Here is a 15168-nt window from a genome sequence, read left to right on the forward strand (position 1 = left end):
TTAGTTCAAACAGTCATGTTTATTGTCTCAGTGCATTTCCAGTAGAAAACACAGCAACGGTATGTTCCAGGGTCAGGTGACGTCAGTGTGAGGTGAGGGAAGTGAGCCAACAGTAGGACTCCAACCGTCTGAGGATAAATAAGCAGTCCTCCCAACCTCAGACAGCTGACGCTTTGGCCACATTAGAGGATGTCGTGCTTCACATACAGAGTACTCAGAATACATACCTGTACATCGTTCACTTGGTGTAAACAGTTACATTTATCATGTGAAAGTTCATCCTTCTCCCATAAATGTGGAGTGAATGTGTGTGTGTAATCTGGGGTATGTATGTGATAGATTTATAATAGGATGTAGTTAGTACAGGCCAGGACCCACTACCTTATTACCGTGACATGTAACAACTACAGCCCTTTAGATTACATTCACCTTACAGCAGCACTGACATCAACCTGTGTGTGTGTGTGTGTGTGTGTGTGTGTGTGTGTGCGCGCGCGCGCGTGTTAGAGAGCAAAACATAAACTTGAGCTGAAAACTAATCTGTTTTTAAATGTAAAAACATCAACACAGGAAGTTCCACCTCTCAGCACAGGAAGTGCCTGCATACAGTGCTCATTGCCACGTCAACAGAACTCATAAGCATGACAATGCATCATACAACACGTAACCATAGAGATAATAAAACAGCATTATATTAATGATAACAGTAAAGATGATAAAAACCAAACGCGCTAAGTGTTAATATTGGTGGCCTCTGGAGGGCACCAGTGTGTACAGGCTTTAGTTCCCTTATTAAATCCTTCATTACTGGAATCAGATGTGTTAATGCTGGGCTGGAACTAAACCCTGCCCATCCAGTAGCTCTCCAGGGTTAGTTCATTGACTCAGTGCTCCATTGCTCCGTTGCAGCGTACAACGTGTGACCCATTCTGAACTTTAACCTTCACAAAAGTGCCAGGTAGAGGGGGCAGAAAGGATTGGGGGAGAGGGTGGGGTAAGATACATCCCACCTTAGGCAGGTCTGTAGATATGGTACTGGGGGGTCTTATATGTGTACATAGAATGGATAGAACAGACCCATGTTCTACAATCCACATGTCCCATCCCTTATTGCAACACTGAAAGAGGCACCGCATTCAGCGAGATGATTAAACATTCACTATTAAATATGGTGTGCCCAGTATACATATTGTGGACCATTTATTTGATTTGTAATGTAAATCTGTTCTATGGTCTCATATGTGTTGGGGGAGGGGAGGGTCTCAACTCCATGGTCTGAAAAGTAGCTTCATCAGGCTGATGGCTTCGTGGGTAACCTCCCCTCACACCCTGCCACTCCGCCTGGGAGATCCCGTAGAGCTCGGGAGGAGCACAAGGGAGGAAAGGGTGCTACTCCCAGGTAATCAGTCTATAAGAAGCCAAGGGACAGGCACCCAGCCAATGAGAAACCAGGAGACACTCCACCTCTCACTCGCTCACCCTCTTCAGCACCGAGGGAGTGGTGTCCATGAAGGACCTGGCAGGGTGTTGTGGCCAGCTAGACTGTACAGGGGTGGGCTGGGCAGAGTTGGGGCTCATCAGCATGGCACTGTAGATGTTGGAGGCTACCACCAGGATACAGAGCAGGATAGGACCGATGATCGCCCCCTCCAGACCCAGATAGTATGCTCCTCCTGCCACTGCTAGACCAGTCAGATACGGGTGGCCACCACTGTGGGGGGGGGGGACAGATATCAACACACACTTACTTTAATATCATAACAGATTAGATTTCTCTCTCTTACACACTGATCTCATAAACAGTGAATACGCACAAACACGTACACACTCTCTCACACACACACACACACACACACTCGTACCCTGATATATCGGAGTAGATGGCTGTGTCACACACACACACACACACACACTCGTACCCTGATATATCGGAGTAGATGGCTGTGTCACACACACACACACACACACACACACACTCGTACCCTGATATATCGGAGTAGATGGCTGTGTCTACGAAGTAGGTGGGCAGCAGATGGAAGAGTAGCAGTAGCAAGGCTTTGACCCCCTCTCCCTGGGCCAGCCACAGGTCACACACAGCGGGCAGCGCGGCCCAGTACGTCCCCAGGAATGGCACTGCACCCAGGATAGCTGCCAGGGCTGAAGGGGGCGAGGGAAGAGGACACATGGAACATGTTTGACAATAGTAAGACAGAAGACTGGAATAGAACAGTCCTGTTATAATAGAACAGAATAGAACAGTCCTGTTATACAAGTTATTCATCTAATAGTTTGGACACAAGGAGGGTTTTCCTCGTCTCCAGTCTAGTCAGTCAAACAACAGCAAGTTAAGATGTTCTATTTGATCAGTCAGTTTTGAACACACTCACCAGAGGGGATGAAGACGATGTGGATGCCGAAGATGGTGTGTGTCAGCCAGGTGTAGAGACCATAGAACCCTGCCATCTTCAGAGAGGCATCAAACACCCCTCTAAAACACACACAATTAAACAAACATATGTTTTAACATGTAAAATGTGTGAAGTGTGTGTGTGGACGTGTTTAAATATTCTTGTGGGGACCAGAAGTTTAGGTTTAGGAGCTAAGGTTAGGTTTAGGAGCTAAGGTTAGGTTTAGGAGCTAAGGTTAGGTTTAGGAGCTAGGGTTAGGTTTAGGAGCTAGGGTTAGGTTTAGGAGCTAGGGTTAGGTTTAGGAGTTAAGGTTAGGTTTAGGTTTAAGAGCTAGGGATAGGTTTAGGAGCTAAGGTTAGGTTTAGGAGCTAAGGTTAGGTTTAGGAGCTAAGGTTAGGTTTAGGAGCTAAGGTTAGGTTTAGGAGCTAGGGTTAGGTTTAGGAGCTAGGGTTAGGTTTAGGAGCTAGGGTTAGGTTTAGGAGCTAAGGTTAGGTTTAGGAGCTAGGGTTAGGTTTAGGAGTTAAGGTTAGGTTTAGGTTTAAGAGCTAGGGATAGGTTTAGGAGCTAAGGTTAGGTTTAGGAGCTAGGGTTAGGTTTAAGAGCTAGGGTTAGGTTTAGGAGCTAGGGTTAAGTTTAGGTTTAAGAGCTAGGGTTAGGTTTTGGAGCTAGGGTTAGGTTTAGGAGCTAGGTTTAGGTTTAGGAGCTAGGGTTAGTAGCTAGGGTTAGGTTTAAGAGCTAGGGTTAGGTTTAGGAGCTAGGGTTAGGTTTAAGAGCTAGGTTTAGGAGCTAGGGTTAGGTTTAGCGTTCAGGTTAGGTTTTTGGTTTAATTTGAGGGTTACAGTTACGGTTAGGGTAAGTGTACGGGTTAGGGGTTAGGGAAAATAGGATTTAGAATGGGACTGAATTGTGTGTCCCCACAAGGTTAGCTGTACAAGACCGTGCGTGTGTGTGTGTTTATGTGTGTGCTGTGTGTGTGTACCTGATAGCCTCCTCTACAGACTGTCCTATGATGTTAGAGGATGGTCCGGGCTGGGACAGAGGAGTGAGGCTGATCACCCATTTGACAGGCTCGTAGTACTCTCCACTGGAACTCAGCAGGTAGAACAACGTCGTCAGGAATATCACCTACACACACACACACAAAACGACACACACACACACGGACACACACTCAACAGTGTAAATATTAAGGTATGAAGGAGGAGGCACACAGAGAGAGCTATGTGTGTGTGTGTGTGTGTGTGTGTGTGTGTGTGTGTGTGTGTGTGTGTGTTACCAGGCTGAGGGCGAAGTTGAGTAGAGCTGTGCCGCTGTGGAAGAGGACAGTGAGGAGTGTGGTCGTTGTGGAGATCAGCAGCCCAACGTTCCGACTCATCACCACCCACAGAGACTCCACTATCTATAGCAGAGGATACACACGTTATACACACACACACACACACACACGTTACACACACACACGTTACACACACACACACGTTACACACACACACGTTACACACACACACACAGACACACACACACACAAGTGTACTCACACACACACACACACACACACACACACACACACACACACACACACACACACACGTGTACTCACAGAGAGCAGTGTTTCTATGTTCTCCTGAGCGAAGGAGGCGATGTCCTGCCAGTCTAAGATCTCTCCCAGCCAGCTGTTCTGTCTCTGGACAAGCTTCTGACCACCACTACGGTTACGCCCTCCTGTATGGGTTACATTCTGAGACAGAAACACCATACAGACATACACGTAAGCACACAGACACACACACAAACATACACGTAAGCACACAGACACACACACAAGCACACAGACATACACGTAAGCACACAGACACACACACAGACACACACACAAGCACACAGACATACACGTAAGCACACAGACACACACACAAACATACATGTAACCACACAGACACACACACACGCACGCGCACACACACACACACAGACACACACACACAGACATACACGTAAGCACACAGACACACACGTAAGCACACAGACACACACACAGACATACACGTAAGCACACAGACACACACACACACACGCACACACACACGCAGACGGTGTTGGAAGAGTGAGACATACATGAATGTATAGTGTAGTTCTGGTCTGTGTTTATAAGGGGTAATCAGTGTTTCAGTCTGTATATTCTCAAGCCAAACATGAAGATGTGACCATGTGAACCCCCCTATACTATGGTCTGATGGACCAGGCCACCCCCCTGCGTTACCTTGACAAACCAGGAGTGGTACAGTCTATCCCACAGTTCCAGAACCTGCTTCTCTATGACAGCTGTGTGGTTCCCCTTTTCACCAAGCATCTTATGGAGCTACACACACACCACACACACACAATCAGTGATTTTACCAGTGTGTCTCCACCCCCCTCCCTCTCTTTCCATCTCTCTCCTGTTGTCTCTCTTACCTTGAATGTTATCCATTCTCGACCGTGCTGGTAGACGTTAGTGGCAGCTGAGTTCATAGCTTTCTGGATGACCTGTGCCTCAGGGAGCCAACTGGAGGAGAGAGAAAGAGTCAGGGACTGATTAACCAATAAAGCACCCTGTTCAGCTGTTGAGTGATGTCTATGAGAAGCCAGGGGGTTATCACCACAGGGTGGTGTGATGTCTATGAGGAGCCAGGGGGTTATCACTACAGGGTGGTGTGATGTCTATGAGGAGCCAGGGGGTTATCACCACAGGGTGGTGTGATGTCTATGAGGAGCCAGGGGGTTATCACCACAGGGTGGTGTGATGTCTATGAGGAGCCAGGGGGTTATCACCACAGGGTGGTGTGATGTCTATGAGGAGCAGGGGGTTATCACCACAGGGTGGTGTGATGTCTATGAGGAGCCAGGGGGTTATCACCACAGGGTGGTGTGATGTCTATGAGGAGCCAGGGGGTTATCACCACAGGGTGGTGTGATGTCTATGAGGAGCAGGGGGTTATCACCACAGGGTGGTGTGATGTCTATGAGGAGCCAGGGGGTTATCACCACAGGGTGGTGTGATGTCTATGAGGAGCAGGGGGTTATCACCACAGGGTGGTGTGATGTCTATGAGGAGCCAGGGGGTTATCACCACAGGGTGGTGTGATGTCTATGAGGCCCAGGGGGTTATCACCACAGGGTGGTGTGATGTCTATGAGGAGCCAGGGGGTTATCACCACAGGGTGGTGTGATGTCTATGAGGAGCCAGGTGGTTATCACCACAGGGTGGTGTGATGTCTATGAGGAGCCAGGGGGTTATCACCACAGGGTGGTGTGATGTCTATGAGGAGCCAGGGGGTTATCACCACAGGGTGGTGTGATGTCTATGAGGCCCAGGGGGTTATCACCACAGGGTGGTGTGATGTCTATGAGGAGCCAGGGGGTTATCACCACAGGGTGGTGTGATGTCTATGAGGAGCCAGGTGGTTATCACCACAGGGTGGTGTGATGTCTATGAGGAGCCAGGGGGTTATCACCACAGGGTGGTGTGATGTCTATGAGGCCCAGGGGGTTATCACCACAGGGTGGTGTGATGTCTATGAGGAGCAGGGGGTTATCACCACAGGGTGGTGTGATGTCTATGAGGAGCAGGGGGTTATCACCACAGGGTGGTGTGATGTCTATGAGGCCCAGGGGGTTATCACCACAGGGTGGTGTGATGTCTTTGAGGAGCCAGGGGGTTATCACCACAGGGTGGTGTGATGTCTATGAGGAGCCAGGTGGTTATCACCACAGGGTGGTGTGATGTCTATGAGGAGCCAGGGGGTTATCACCACAGGGTGGTGTGATGTCTATGAGGAGCCAGGGGGTTATCACCACAGGGTGGTGTGATGTCTATGAGGAGCCAGGGGGTTATCACCACAGGGTGGTGTGATGTCTATGAGGAGCCAGGGGGTTATCACCACAGGGTGGTGTGATGTCTATGAGGAGCCAGGGGGTTATCACCACAGGGTGGTGTGATGTCTATGAGGAGCCAGGGGGTTATCACCACAGGGTGGTGTGATGTCTATGAGGAGCCAGGGGGTTATCACCACAGGGTGGTGTGATGTCTATGAGGGGCAGGGGGTTATCACCACAGGCTGGTGTGATGTCTATGAGGGGCAGGGGGTTATCACCACAGGGTGGTGTGATGTCTATGAGAGGCCCAGTCCACTGCTCACCTAGTTAACCCCCAGGCCCAGTCCACTGCTCACCTAGTTAACCCCCAGGCCCAGTCCACTGCTCACCTAGTTAACCCCCAGGCCCAGTCCACTGCTCACCTAGTTAACCCCCAGGCCCATTCCACTGCTCACCTAGTTAACCCCCAGGCCCAGTCCACTGCTCACCTAGTTAACCCCCAGGCCCAGTCCACTGCTCACCTAGTTAACCCCCAGGCCCAGTCCACTGCTCACCTAGTTAACACCCAGGCCCATTCCACCGCTCTGTCAGAGCTGAGTGCCTTTGAGCCGTCTGTACCATGAAGAGATGAATGTTGGGTAAATAAAGCAGTTCTGGCTGGATGACAATCTATTCAACCTCCAGTGCCTCCAAGCCACCAGCAAGACCTCAACTAAACACATCTTTACACAGCAATATGTCCTCTCCCACTCACCAGAATCCATGTAGCATTCACTGAGCCTGTCTCCTCCGTCTACAACTCCGGCAGTCTCAGCAAGACACACATCATTGGTCAACAACTCACCATATATCAAGAAGAGCCCACCTTCCACATCATTGGTCAACAACGCACCCCCCAGCAAGAAGAGCTCACTTTCCACATTAATGGTCAACAACTCACCCCCCAGCAAGAACAGCCCACCTTTCCCAGTGTTTTCCACAAGTACATAGTACCCTGCCAAATAGAAAAAGTAGCCAGCGATGTTGCACAGCGCGTTCAGCCAATGGTGATGGAAAAAATTGGGTTTATTAAGACTATTAAAGATAGTGAAGGAGGGAAATGACAACTTTTCAGGCTGAATGAAGGACGTTTTATGTGCGAGCCAGTCCACGGGGGAAACCAGTGTATGTATTACTGGGAATGCAAATCAATCAGACAGTCGTGCAGATCTAGCGCCCACTATCGGCTACCTAAGTAAATAGCCTACTATGCACCACCACTCCACGTGGCTACCTAAGTAAATAGCCTACTATGCACCACCACTCCACGTGGCTACCTAAGTAAATAGCCTACCACTCCGCGTGGCTACCTAAGTAAATAGCCTACTATGCACCACCACTCCACGTGGCTACCTAAGTAAATAGCCTACCACTCCGCGTGGCTACCTAAGTAAATAGCCTACTATGCGCCGCCACTCCGCGTGGCTGGCTAAGTAAATAGCCTACCACTCCGCGTGGCTGGCTAAGTAAATAGCCTACCACTCCGCGTGGCTGGCTAAGTAAATAGCCTACTATGCACCACCACTCCACGTGGCTACCTAAGTAAATAGCCTACTATGCACCACTACTCCGCGTGGCTGGCTAAGTAAATAGCCTACTATGCACCACCACTCCACGTGGCTACCTAAGTAAATAGCCTACCACTCCACGTGGCTACCTAAGTAAATAGCCTACTATGCACCACCACTCCACGTGGCTACCTAAGTAAATAGCCTACTATGCACCACTACTCCGCGTGGCTGGCTAAGTAAATAGCCTACTATGCACCACCACTCCACGTGGCTACCTAAGTAAATAGCCTACTATGCACCACCACTCCACGTGGCTACCTAAGTAAATAGCCTACTATGCACCACCACTCCACGTGGCTACCTAAGTAAATAGCCTACTATGCACCACCACTCCACGTGGCTACCTAAGTAAATAGCCTACCACTCCGCGTGGCTACCTAAGTAAATAGCCTACTATGCACCACCACTCCACGTGGCTACCTAAGTAAATAGCCTACCACTCCGCGTGGCTACCTAAGTAAATAGCCTACTATGCGCCGCCACTCCGCGTGGCTGGCTAAGTAAATAGCCTACCACTCCGCGTGGCTGGCTAAGTAAATAGCCTACCACTCCGCGTGGCTGGCTAAGTAAATAGCCTACTATGCACCACCACTCCACGTGGCTACCTAAGTAAATAGCCTACTATGCACCACTACTCCGCGTGGCTGGCTAAGTAAATAGCCTACTATGCACCACCACTCCACGTGGCTACCTAAGTAAATAGCCTACCACTCCACGTGGCTACCTAAGTAAATAGCCTACCACTCCACGTGGCTACCTAAGTAAATAGCCTACTATGCACCACTACTCCGCGTGGCTGGCTAAGTAAATAGCCTACTATGCACCACCACTCCACGTGGCTACCTAAGTAAATAGCCTACCACTCCACGTGGCTACCTAAGTAAATAGCCTACTATGCACCACCACTCCGCGTGGCTGGCTAAGTAAATAGCCTACTATGCACCACCACTCCACGAGGCTACCTAAGTAAATAGCCTACTATGCGCCGCCACTCCACGTGGCTACCTAAGTAAATAGCCTACTATGCACCACTACTCCGCGTGGCTGGCTAAGTAAATAGCCTACTATGCACCACCACTCCACGTGGCTACCTAAGTAAATAGCCTACCACTCCGCGTGGCTACCTAAGTAAATAGCCTACTATGCACCACTACTCCGCGTGGCTGGCTAAGTAAATAGCCTACTATGCACCACCACTCCGCGTGGCTGGCTAAGTAAATAGCCTACCACTCCACGTGGCTACCTAAGTAAATAGCCTACTATGCACCACTACTCCGCGTGGCTGGCTAAGTAAATAGCCTACCACTCCACGTGGCTACCTAAGTAAATAGCCTACTATGCACCACCACTCCACGTGGCTACCTAAGTAAATAGCCTACTATGCACCACTACTCCGCGTGGCTGGCTAAGTAAATAGCCTACTATGCACCACCACTCCACGTGGCTACCTAAGTAAATAGCCTACTATGCACCACTACTCCGCGTGGCTGGCTAAGTAAATAGCCTACTATGCACCACCACTCCACGTGGCTACCTAAGTAAATAGCCTACCACTCCGCGTGGCTGGCTAAGTAAATAGCCTACTATGCACCACTACTCCGCGTGGCTGGCTAAGTAAATAGCCTACTATGCACCACCACTCCGCGTGGCTGGCTAAGTAAATAGCCTACCACTCCACGTGGCTACCTAAGTAAATAGCCTACTATGCACCACTACTCCGCGTGGCTGGCTAAGTAAATAGCCTACTATGCACCACCACTCCGCGTGGCTGGCTAAGTAAATAGCCTACCACTCCACGTGGCTACCTAAGTAAATAGCCTACTATGCACCACTACTCCGCGTGGCTGGCTAAGTAAATAGCCTACTATGCACCACCACTCCGCGTGGCTGGCTAAGTAAATAGCCTACTATGCACCACCACTCCACGTGGCTACCTAAGTAAATAGCCTACTATGCACCACTACTCCGCGTGGCTACCTAAGTAAATAGCCTACTATGCGCCACCACTCCACGTGGCTACCTAAGTAAATAGCCTACTATGCACCACTACTCCGCGTGGCTACCTAAGTAAATAGCCTACTATGCGCCACCACTCCACGTGGCTACCTAAGTAAATAGCCTACTATGCACCACCACTCCACGTGGCTGGCTAAGTAAATAGCCTACCACTCCACGTGGCTACCTAAGTAAATAGCCTACCACTCCACGTGGCTACCTAAGTAAATAGCCTACTATGCACCACTACTCCGCGTGGCTGGCTAAGTAAATAGCCTACTATGCACCACCACTCCGCGTGGCTGGCTAAGTAAATAGCCTACTATGCACCACTACTCCGCGTGGCTGGCTAAGTAAATAGCCTACTATGCACCACCACTCCGCGTGGCTGGCTAAGTAAATAGCCTACTATGCACCACCACTCCGCGTGGCTGGCTAAGTAAATAGCCTACCACTCCACGTGGCTACCTAAGTAAATAGCCTACTATGCACCACTACTCCGCGTGGCTACCTAAGTAAATAGCCTACTATGCACCACCACTCCGCGTGGCTGGCTAAGTAAATAGCCTACTATGCACCACTACTCCGCGTGGCTGGCTAAGTAAATAGCCTACTATGCACCACCACTCCACGTGGCTACCTAAGTAAATAGCCTACCACTCCACGTGGCTACCTAAGTAAATAGCCTACTATGCACCACTACTCCGCGTGGCTGGCTAAGTAAATAGCCTACCACTCCGCGTGGCTGGCTAAGTAAATAGCCTACTATGCACCACTACTCCGCGTGGCTGGCTAAGTAAATAGCCTACCACTCCACGTGGCTACCTAAGTAAATAGCCTACCACTCCGCGTGGCTGGCTAAGTAAATAGCCTACTATGCACCACTACTCCGCGTGGCTGGCTAAGTAAATAGCCTACCACTCCACGTGGCTACCTAAGTAAATAGCCTACTATGCACCACTACTCCGCGTGGCTGGCTAAGTAAATAGCCTACCACTCCACGTGGCTACCTAAGTAAATAGCCTACTATGCACCACCACTCCGCGTGGCTGGCTAAGTAAATAGCCTACTATGCGCCGCCACTCCACGTGGCTACCTAAGTAAATAGCCTACTATGCACCACCACTCCGCGTGGCTGGCTAAGTAAATAGCCTACTATGCGCCACCACTCCACGTGGCTACCTAAGTAAATAGCCTACTATGCACCACCACTCCACGTGGTTGCCTAAGTAAATAGCCTACTATGCACCACCACTCCACGTGGCTACCTAAGTAAATAGCCTACTATGCGCCACCACTCCGCGGCTGATTAGCTGACTGCCGATGCTAATGGAAAACACTGCCTTCCACATCAAAACTCACCCCCCCAGCAAGAAGAGCTCACCTTCCAGATCAACAACTCACCCCCCCAGCAAGAAGAGCTCACCTTCCACATCAACAACTCACCCCCCAGCAAGAAGAGCCCTCCTTCCACATCAACAACTCACCCCCCAGCAAGAAGAGCTCACCTTCCACATCAAAACTCACCCCCCAGCAAGAAGAGCTCATCCTCCACATCAACAACTCACCCCCCAGCAAGAAAAGCTCACCTTCCACATCAAAACTCGCCCCCCAGCAAGAAGAGCTCATCTTCCACATCAACAACTCACCCCCCAGCAAGAAGAGCTCACCTTCCACATCAACAACTCACCCCCCAGCAAGAAGAGCTCACCTTCCACATCAAAACTCACCCCCCAGCAAGAAGAGCTCACCTTCCACATCAACAACTCACCCCCCAGCAAGAAGAGCTCACTTTCCACATCGATGGTCAACAACTCACCCCCCCAGCAAGAAGAGCTCACCTTCCACATCAACAACTCACCCCCCAGCAAGAAGAGCTCACCTTCCACATCAAAACTCACCCCCCCAGCAAGAAGAGCTCACCTTCCACATCAACAACTCACCCCCCAGCAAGAAGAGCTCACCTTCCACATCAACAACTCACCCCCCCCAGCAAGAAGAGCTCACCTTCCACATCAAAACTCACCCCCCAGCAAGAAGAGCTCACCTTCCACATCAAAACTCACCCCCCAGCAAGAATAGCTCACCTTCCACATCAAAACTCACCCCCCAGCAAGAAGAGCTCACCTTCCACATCAAAACTCACCCCCCAGCAAGAAGAGCTCACCTTCCACATCAACAACTCACCCCCCAGCAAGAAGAGCTCACTTTCCACATCGATGGTCAACAACTCACCCCCCCAGCAAGAAGAGCTCACCTTCCACATCAACAACTCACCCCCCAGCAAGAAGAGCTCACCTTCCACATCAAAACTCACCCCCCAGCAAGAGCTCACCTTCCACATCAACAACTCACCCCCCAGCAAGAAGAGCTCACCCTCCACATCAACAACTCACCCCCAGCAAGAAGAGCTCACCTTCCACATCAATGGTCAACACCTCACCCACCCAGCAAGAAGAGCTCACCTTCCACATCAACAACTCACCCCCCAGCAAGAAGAGCTCACCTTCCACATCAATGGTCAACACCTCACCCACCCAGCAAGAAGAGCTCACCTTCCACATCAACAACTCACCCCCCAGCAAGAAGAGCTCACCCTCCACATCAACAACTCACCCCCCAGCAAGAAGAGCTCACCTTCCACATCAATGGTCAACACCTCACCCACCCAGCAAGAAGAGCTCACCTTCCACATCAATGGTCAACATCAATGGTCACATACTGTACCTTGGCAATGTCTAATTTGGAGAACCTGGCTAGCAACCGACATACCTGGTGTTCCACCTGGATGTCACACACCTCCAGGACATAATCACAGAGGAGAATCCAACATGAACCCCAGCAGCAGGGGCAACACACTCCTCCTGTGGCAAACCATGCAGGTCTGGCTTTGGCCTGCACAGCCACTGGCACAACCACAACCCCACACAGTAATCACACCTCTGTGACAATTGGGAGTAACGTCATCATCAATATTGATGGACAGCCAAGTGTACAAGGTGTGTGTGTGTGTGTGTGTGTGTGTGTGTGTGTGTGTGTGTGTGTGTGTGTGTGTGTGTGTGTGTGTGTGTGTGTGTCTCACTTGGCCCATTCTGGATGGCTGGACACAGTCTCGTTAATAAGGTTACTGGTGACCTCTATGATATGAACACTCTCATGATGAACCTACAGAGAGAGAGAGAGAGAGAGAGAGAGAGTGAGGTTATGCTGAAAATAGCCTATATCTCAATTAGCTATGTACAGTGGAAGAGGAGGAAATCAAACTATGGTAAGCTCTGAGGAACACACAGTACCGCACCATAGCAGTGAGCAGGAGACCCATGAGCAGAGTTCCTGTCACCAGCAGGAAGATGATGAAGATACTGATGAGTTTATCCAGGGAGCGCTCTAACCATATGACCATCTACAGAGAGAGAGAGAGAGAGAGAGAGAGAGAGAGAGAGAGAACAGACAAAGAGTGAGAGAAAAGAGAGAGTGATATAAAAGAAAGGGAAAGGTGAAAGAGAGACATAAGTCAGTATCTGCCATTAGGAGTTGTCGCAGATGTGACTGGACACATGGAGAAACCTGTGTCCTTCTCCCCTGGGAAACCAGAGACCAAGGCAGACATTCTGTGTCTGAACTAAACCCTACCGCCGCCATCTTGGATCCTGAGAACAGCCTGTGTACACAGACACACTCTATCACACACCATGCATGAGTGCACGCATGTTAAACCCCAGGGCTGTGTGTGAGACGTGTGCTCTGTCTGCAATCTCTTTACACGTCTTTATTGTAACTTTTAAGAGGCAGTTCCTCTAAGGGCCACAGAGAAGGACAGTCACTTCCCAGTATTTAGGTTTCTCTATGTCCCCTGCCTTATAACAACCATATGATACCTTATGACAGCATTATGACGCCTTCCTAAGTGACCTGGGAGTGTGTGAGGTCACTGAGGAAGAATGCTGAACGTTACCATCAGGAGGCTGGAGGTGACGGTGAGATGTTAGTAAGACAGTGTCCCAGTGGTATTACACAACATGGCCACTGACCTGACAGCACATGAAGCAATATGGTGGCAACCTCAGAGTATTGAAACACATCCTGAGTCAACACATAACAGAACGAGAAGCTGAGAGAACTAGAAAATCTACAATATAGACTCTACAGAAATATAGACTACAGCAAAGCTCAGCTCAAGACCAGTCAGAATCAGAATTGGTTTGATGTAACTGCTGTTTTAAAGGTAGACTCAGCGATATGATGTAGATGCACAAAGTAACCAGCGAGTTGGTCAATTTCCACAACAACTAAGAGCGTTGGAGAGAGAGGCTCAACTTCTCCTCTGTTTTGGTCCCGTAGCTAGCACGCTCTATCAGTGTGAAGCGAACCTGTGAACATGCACGGATACTGTGTGACTGTGTGAAAGCGAAGTCTTGTATCTCACTCATCTCAATATCAGTCGTGCTGCTTGAGGCTGAGTCTACCTTTAAAGATGCTAATCTAACGCCTTCACTACAGAATAGTCATTTATATGGATGTCCCCCCCTGTCCAATATGGATCAGACTCCAATTCAATTCAACCCAACCCAGTACCAGCTCAGTCCCACCCCTCCCAAACCCATGTAACCCCCAGGACACCACCCAGATCTTTCTTTAGGAAGTCTGCTAATGCCATGGTACAGCGCTTCATTTCCAGAACTAGGGAATAGCAGGGGGCGTCTACCCTGTCTTGGTAATAGTAGGGGCAGCCCTTCCCCCCCAACCCAACCCCCCCGGCACTCCCCTCAGCTTGGTCTAAAGCAGTCTCTTCTCTCCATGCACCTCACACACGCTCAGAAGCCAACCAGCCAATCAAATCACAGAGGAGAAGCTACGGAAGGTTGAGGAGCCAATAAATGAGCTCGCCCCACCGTAGCTTCACCACAACAGAAGCAGGAAGCAGGGAGGAAGTGAGGTCAGCGAGGGGCGGAGACAGGATGGAGGGATGGTTACAGCGTCACTCCAAGCTACTATAGGGCGCTCACACTGCTTCACATACTCTCTTTCTTCCTTCCTTTATCATTCTCTCTCTTTTGTTCTCTGACTATTTCACACTCATACACAATCTTCCTCTTCTTCTCTCTTTCATTCTCATTTTGACATTATCAGACACACACTTTCATGCTCTCTCTCTCTCTCTCTCTCCCTCTCTCTCCCTCTCTCAGCAGAGCTCTCCTCCAGAACATTACCTGCTTGTTAAGCCAATGCCAGAGCTTCAGGAGGAGACAAAGAGACATTGGGGAAATTATTATTTGACAGACCTGTGAAGCAATCATCAC

At 49.8% G+C, this 15168-nt stretch overlaps 1 protein-coding gene across 4 annotated transcripts in view; it reads right to left on the bottom strand.

Moving 5' to 3' along the window:
* Nucleotides 1-15168, bottom strand: part of LOC110508150 (transmembrane protein 245) — a 20999-nt gene continuing 5831 nt past the window's right edge. For 2 of the 4 annotated variants that reach the window (XM_090222635.1, XM_090222646.1), the window contains exons 6-16: nucleotides 15079-15102; nucleotides 13167-13271; nucleotides 12951-13033; nucleotides 4863-4953; nucleotides 4669-4767; nucleotides 4009-4146; nucleotides 3685-3807; nucleotides 3388-3533; nucleotides 2388-2488; nucleotides 1983-2157; nucleotides 1-1711 (exon numbers count right to left, since the gene is read on the bottom strand). In XM_090222635.1, coding sequence (XP_090078761.1) covers nucleotides 1468-1711; nucleotides 1983-2157; nucleotides 2388-2488; nucleotides 3388-3533; nucleotides 3685-3807; nucleotides 4009-4146; nucleotides 4669-4767; nucleotides 4863-4953; nucleotides 12951-13033; nucleotides 13167-13271; nucleotides 15079-15102 — 1329 coding nt within the window. In that variant the 3' untranslated portion in view covers nucleotides 1-1467. The remainder of the gene's footprint in view (nucleotides 1712-1982; nucleotides 2158-2387; nucleotides 2489-3387; nucleotides 3534-3684; nucleotides 3808-4008; nucleotides 4147-4668; nucleotides 4768-4862; nucleotides 4954-12950; nucleotides 13034-13166; nucleotides 13272-15078; nucleotides 15103-15168) is intronic. The other 2 variants (XM_090222642.1, XM_090222648.1) reach the window with 1 other exon arrangement.

The sequence above is a fragment of the Oncorhynchus mykiss genome, chromosome 3 (genome assembly GCF_057628025.1).
Source record: "Oncorhynchus mykiss isolate SJ-2025 chromosome 3, ASM5762802v1, whole genome shotgun sequence".
NCBI lineage: Eukaryota > Metazoa > Chordata > Actinopteri > Salmoniformes > Salmonidae > Oncorhynchus > Oncorhynchus mykiss.